General features: G+C 35.4%; 2 protein-coding genes across 3 annotated transcripts in view; one reads left to right on the top strand and one right to left on the bottom strand.

Annotated features, from left to right (window-relative positions):
* Window positions 1-4,782: 4,782 nt before the first annotated feature.
* On the bottom strand, window positions 4,783-5,705 carry LOC118744876 (D-aminoacyl-tRNA deacylase). 2 transcript variants are annotated; one of them, XM_036478278.1, is made up of 4 exons: window positions 5,474-5,690; window positions 5,326-5,416; window positions 5,029-5,264; window positions 4,783-4,964 (listed from the first exon to the last, which is right to left on the bottom strand). In XM_036478278.1, the coding sequence occupies exons 1-4, from the start codon at window positions 5,514-5,516 to the stop codon at window positions 4,807-4,809; spliced, it is 528 nt and encodes a 175-aa protein (XP_036334171.1). In that variant the 5' UTR covers window positions 5,517-5,690; the 3' UTR covers window positions 4,783-4,806. The 2 variants fall into 2 exon arrangements, with proteins under 2 accessions (XP_036334171.1, XP_036334181.1); XM_036478288.1 differs by lacking the exon at window positions 4,783-4,964 and having other exon boundaries at window positions 5,322-5,416; window positions 5,474-5,705.
* A 518-nt stretch (window positions 5,706-6,223) lies between these two features.
* LOC118746851 overlaps window positions 6,224-6,284 on the top strand; it is a 1,581-nt gene continuing 1,520 nt past the window's right edge. The window contains exon 1 of the mRNA XM_036480839.1: window positions 6,224-6,233. Coding sequence (XP_036336732.1) covers window positions 6,224-6,233 — 10 coding nt within the window. The remainder of the gene's footprint in view (window positions 6,234-6,284) is intronic.

Consider the following 6,284-nt stretch of genomic DNA (forward strand, 5'->3'; position numbering starts at 1 on the left):
CTTCTGCGCTTGCTGGATGTGTTGTTAAGGGCGGGTTGGATGAGATAGTTGATGAGGTACAAAATGAAATTAAGAAAGCTTCAATTGATTTGAATTCTTTAAAAAGAGCTCCTAAAGCGTGGTGGAATGAGGAGCTAAAAAAGCGTTATAGACTGGTTTTGGCGGCGAGAAAAAAAGCTGCTGTAACGAACAGTGTTCATGATTTTGAAAAACTACGTCAATTGGAGGAGGGGTGGAAGAAAGAGGTGAAAGAGGCCAAAAGTAAGAGCTATAAATCTAGAATAGTGCAGTTGAACGAATGTGGAGAACAATTAAAATTGTTCCAATTCCTAAAGCTAATAAAAATTTAAGTGACTATAGGAATTTCAGGCCGATTTCCTTACTCTCGGTGGTGGTAAAGTGTATAAATATGTTAGTTAAGAATAGGTTGTATGACTGGGTTGAAGGTAAAAGTATTTTACCGCGAAATAGTTTTGCGTATCGCAAGGGGATGTCGGCATCGATGTGCCTAAATGAATGCTTGCATTGGGCTGGTAGGCTTAAACAGGGTAATAAGAAAGTGTTTATGTGTGTATTGGATATCTCAGATGCGTATAATTGTGTTGACATCTCACTTCTAGGGGATATTTTAGACGGTGTTGAGAGGAAGATTTGCAACTGGGTCATTAATTTCCTTTCTAGGAGAGTTTTGGTTTTGGGTAAGGAAAGGGTTGAGGTTTCCAATGGTCGCTGTTTATCCCCACTGTTATTTAACCTGTACACTGCAAGTTTGCACTGTTTGGGTGATGTAAATTACAAAAATGTTCCAGTTTGCGGATCATTTCGCGTTGTTGTGTGGTGGGAATAGTTATATTGAGGCTATAAACTGTTTAAATGGTAAGTTGAATGAATTCAATACGATGCTAAATAGCTGAAATCTTAATATAAATGTAAGCAAAACGAAATTTCTATTAATGCTGCTGCTAGTTCAAGTAGAAATCTTATCAAGATCCTTACGACTATAAAAGGTGGTTTGGAACCCATAGTTGCGATTAACTTCTACAAGGCCTTTGTCAGAAGTAAAGTTGAATTTGCGAACACTACATATGCTAATGCTCCCCGAGGGTTTAATAAGAGGTTGCAAGGTATTTCAAATGATACGCTGAGGAGGTGTCTAGGTCTTCCTCCGAGTTCTCCTATTCACGCGAGATATGCACTGGCTGGGGAGCTTCCGCCTCTCAAAAGGGCTGAACGGCTTACTGCCAAGGAGTTAGGTAAACAATGGATTGTGAATGAAGAATTAAGAAAGGATCTGGTTAGTGAGTACCCTGTTAAGTCGAGTTATAGTTTTGTTTATTCCAAATTTAAGAATATTTTTAACAAAATCAATGTTAATGTCTCCTTTTGTAGACATGCTAATTTTAGTGTGGAATTTTCTTCTTTGGTTAAGTCTAAGAGAGAGTTTAGTAAAGAGCAACTTACTAGTATTTTCAGATGTAAGTTTGATGAATTGGCGAAGGAAGGTTGTTATATGCTGGCGACTGATGCATCTGTAGTGAATGATGTTGTTGGTATTGCTTTTTATGATCCTCAGGAAAAAATGTATAAGATGTTTAAGTTAGAGGGGAATTTTTCATCTACTTTTGGAGAATTAGTAGCTATTAGACAAGCAGTTTGTTTTTTAATAAAACAAAACATAGATAAGTGGGTTATTATCACGGATTGCTTAGCGGCTGTACGGTTGCTAGGAAGGAGGGTGTCTACAAATTTTATAGTGGCTTCTATTCACAATATGATTGCGAACTCGAACTGCATTAGTGCCAAGTTGGTGTGGGTGCCTAGTCACGTTGGTATTGGGGTGAATGAAAGAGCTGATGAATATGCAAAGGCTGCAGTCAGTGAGGGATTGACGATTAATGTAGATCTTACCTTGGGTGAAGCGTTGTGTAAAATTTTAAGTAATATTTGGACAGAGTGGGAAACAGAATTTAGAGACATCAGCATTACAAAAGGGAGTTTTTTTGCTGGCAATATTGGTGATATTAAAAAGCGTCCTTGGTTTATAGATAAAAAATGTGATTTAGGTGTTCATGACATCAAACTTATTAACAGGTAGATGATGGGACACACTTATGGCAGAACTTATTTAAGCAAGTTTCAGAGAGGTATTGACGATTTATGCGCAGTGTGTAGAGTCAGAGAAACAAGCGATCACCTTATCTTTCATTGTAAAAAGTTTTCATCTGCTAGAAGCACTTATACCTTTTTTAATAGATGTAATAATTTAAAAGTTTTTTAATATTTCTAATTTGTCTCTTTTTAGTGAGCTTATACATTTTCTGCATAAGGTAAATCTGGACAAAGTCCTATAAAAAAAAAATTAAAATTATATAAAATATATGCTTTTTTGAATATTTGGATTTGTCTAGCAATAGACCTTTGTTTAAATTGGAAAAATAAAAATACGAGAAATGTGGTTAACTGAATATATACAATTTTATGTTCTAGTATCTTAGATGACTGATTAATTGAATATACTTAATTTGTTGTTCTACTATCTTATAAGACTGTCATGATTTAACTTTTGACCTGTGGATGGTTGTGAATTGCACCTTTTAAGTGCGTAGTATAGTACAAAGTTTTGTAATTAAAAAAAAAAAAAGAATAAAATAAATAAAAACAGAAGATTTTATAGTATTAAGAAGGTTATATATAAGGGAAATAAGAATTAGATTAAAAAAAAAAACTTTGAAAAAAAGGAGAAAGCGGCTTAGACTGATGTAAGTTTTTCTTAATTCAGTAGTGCCGGAATTATTTGAATTGTCTATTTTCATGTTAGGTATGTTGATTAAATTGCTATTCAGTATTTTTTGCAGTGTGTAATTTCCCTGTAGAGTTAATGTTAATTTTGCGTTTTAGTTTTTCTTTTATGTTTGTAAGTCACCACTCTTGTTCTTCGGTGGATCTTTTCTTCGTTGGACTCAATTGTGGATCTGCTCTTACGACAAAGACGATGTTTGACAACTTTAAATTATTAGTATAACCTGGCCCCTGAGGTTATAATAATACCTGGCCGTTTTCAAATGTCTGATGACATTGTTAATTAAAAAAAAAAGGACTAAGTACTGATTGTAAAAGTATCCTAGATACTTCTACCTAACGAAATACCGTGTGCTCAAGTAATACATAGCAAGTAAGCAAAAGGCTGAAATTGTTGAAGTTATTTTTTGCTTGTACGAAAAAATTGATTCTAATACGCCTGAGATATAAATTAATGAATAAAGATCCACAAAATATTAAACAATTTGTCAATAAGAGTTGCCGTAGCACATATACATTGTATAGGATTGGTGTAATTTTGTCGTATGTACCATACAATTTATCACATAAGACGACGGGCCGTATGCATAAAACCTAAGCAAATGCCTTGTCTTGCAATTTCAAACCTTTTACTCGATTCAAACAAATTTAACTGAAAGGTATGAAATTTTAAGTAAAAGCTATTGCTTTTTTTATGAATACGGCCTAATATTTTAACAAGGAGTTTGATCAAACTGTATGAAAATTTTGTCGTATGTGAAACTTTTCGTCACATACAACAAAATGTTGACCGAGTCGCTTGCGAACTTGCAAATACGACAAAATTTTACTCAATGTCTCGGAACCCAAATTAGAAATCCGAAAACTGATAACACCAATCGAAAGATCTCATTTAAAAAAATAACACAAAATGACGCTTACGACAATATTTTACCCAGGCGACGATTTCAGCCTTTTGCTTACTTGTTGTGTGCGTGATTTGTAGTATCCCAGTAGCGAAATGGGTCACCGGTGACATCGTCACTAATGAGGATTTATTGACATCATCGCATTTGCTGTGAATCCTAAACGACATATAGGTGACAATGACACTGGTCACAATGTCATGCAGGTGTACTCCTATCAAAGACTTATAACAGACAATGTCTTGCAGCGGTCACTTATAAAAAGTCCATTGCAAGATACTGTCGCTTGAATGTCATTAATGATCACTGCATGACCAAGTCATGCAGATGACATCAACGACGAAATTACCATTTATCTGAAAAAGTCATGAACGACTTCCATACAAACGGAGCCCAAAGTAATTTAAGAGTATATTTTCCGTACAAGACTCTTAAGTGACTAATGCATGACATTCGCTACGGGGATATCATACTGCCGACCAGCATTTAATGTGAAAATGTAACATACGACAAAATCATTTTATAAAAAGTGGCTGTAAAAGCTGTATGGGTTACTGAAAATTTAAAAAAATGTGGTTTTATACTTTTAATACTATGTACAATCAAGCATTAAAATTTGGCAAAAAACTATTGTACAGCTTTTGAGAAATTGTGACTGAATCTTTAACATCGATTTCCCAAAACCTGGCCAAAGTAACATACGACAATATTTTACCCAGGCGAAAAAACAATAACCGAGTCGAAATTTTAGATAATGCCTAGCAATTTTCGGCACGACTCGAGTAAAGTAGAGCGGGATGAGTATTGAACGTCATTTTCCATGTTTTGTGTACGCAGATTACGAAAATTTGGCCAGTTTTGGAGTGGCGGTGTATTATATTCTTTAGAAAAAATGTGTATAGCAGCTGCTTCGGAGCTGCGGAACGAATTAGAAATAAGAAACTGATGCCAGGTAAAACTTTGTAACATTGCGTGACATTTACAACTTTGCCACCAAAGCGCCAGGCGCAGATTTAAATCCGCAAAATATCGGTTTAAATGCAATAACCGCATTGCAGTATGGAAGAAATGGCACAGCTTGACATTAAAAAAAAATTTGGCTTTATTTATCAACCTCAGTATTATTCTCTGCGGCAGAACTTTTCAATTTGGTTTGAAGCTGCTTATTAGCTTTTGCGTTCTCAATTGGTGACTCCAGTTCAATGGTGACAGGCCCATCATTTTGAATGTGTACTTGCATGTATGCGCCAAATTTGCCATCTATCCAAAAGTATAAAATTAATTGGTGTATTTACAACTAACAGCTTTAAGAACATTTAACTACCTTTTATTTTCGTCGCATCATAGTGTTTTTCCAACCGTTTTAGAAACGAGTTATATAAGTTTTGCGCAGTGTCGCCTTGCATGGCCAAATGAAAATCAGGTTTATTCCCTTTAAGACGGTGATAGAGTGTGAATTGCGAGACGCACAATATTTCCAGTTGCTCATCTTTGATGCTTTTCTGCCAACGTTTACCTGCTGTATCTTCAAAAAGACGTAGGGCGACGAGCTTGCGGACGCTGCCAGTAATGAAGAGATGTAATTTGGTAGTTTAACCTAATTTGTATCAACCACACCTACAGATATTCCACATCCTTTTCCGTGTCCGAGTGCGTTATACCCACAAGCACGCATAGGCCACGTCCAATCGAGCTAATCAGCTCGTCGCCAACTTTAATGAGATTTATGTGTTTTAGCTAGCATGATAGATTTTTATTTCATAACTTACCGGTTACCTTTGCGGCAGTTACTCTCTGCACAATGGCCTTCATTTAAACAAATTTGCTCTAAAAATTCCTGTATTTTCTATAATTCTCAAAAGTCTCGGTGCCTAAAAATGGCCCGCAGGTGGATTATGTTTACGTTTTCACAAACTGTGTAATCAGCTGTCGCCACGGATGCCACTGTTCGTTGTTTCCAACCAAACTTGGTTCTTTTTCTTTAATTTTTCTAATTTGGTTGTTTGGTAGTTTATCCTCTGGTTTGGTTTTTTTTAAATAGAAATTAGCAAATTTTTTCCTTACAAAAAGTAATAGCAACGTTAACTTCTACCAAAACGTGAATTAATGTTGCATTTCCACAAAATTTTAATTAAAAAAACCCGGCCTCAAGCTCAATCAAGGCGAATTTATATAAGGTGGTGTTACTAGCTCAGCTGATTTTGTGTATGTGTTTCGCCGCACAGCTTCTGATATCAAATTGAAAAATTTTGTTTGAATTTCTACACACACCCTTACAGATTTTGACAGTTTATGCCGCCAAAGCAAAAACAAAATACATGTAAATTTTTGTTTTTGTACTCCTGCTATCACCTTATATTAATTCGCCTTGAGCTCAATAAAGTTGTTGAATTTTTGTTTTTTTTGTAATAAGTTTTCCCTTTTTGTAATAGAGAGGTGGATAACAAATGTGGTTATTTTTTCGTCAGATTTTGTTTCGCTATTTTTAAAGGAATGGCATCCGTGGCTGCTGCTGTAACATGTTTTATTGTACTGTGGCGAATACTGCGGCAACACAAAGCGGACAACGAGAAATAGGCA

Source organism: Rhagoletis pomonella, unplaced genomic scaffold, assembly GCF_013731165.1.
Source record: "Rhagoletis pomonella isolate Grant_MI unplaced genomic scaffold, Rhpom_1.0 Rhpom_scaffold_00001, whole genome shotgun sequence".
NCBI classification, from domain to species: domain Eukaryota; kingdom Metazoa; phylum Arthropoda; class Insecta; order Diptera; family Tephritidae; genus Rhagoletis; species Rhagoletis pomonella.

What these genes read in the sequence shown, in the direction of transcription:
- LOC118744876 (XM_036478278.1), bottom strand. Translation starts at nt 5,516, where the DNA reads ATGAAGGCCATTGTGCAGAGAGTAACTGCCGCAAAGGTAACCG. An exon ending in AACTGCCGCAAAGGTAACCG is followed by an intron (nt 5,417 to 5,473) that starts GTAAGTTATGAA and finishes ATCTCATTAAAG; the next exon opens with TTGGCGACGAGCTGATTAGC. An exon ending in GAAAAGGATGTGGAATATCT is followed by an intron (nt 5,265 to 5,325) that starts GTAGGTGTGGTT and finishes CATTACTGGCAG; the next exon opens with CGTCCGCAAGCTCGTCGCCC.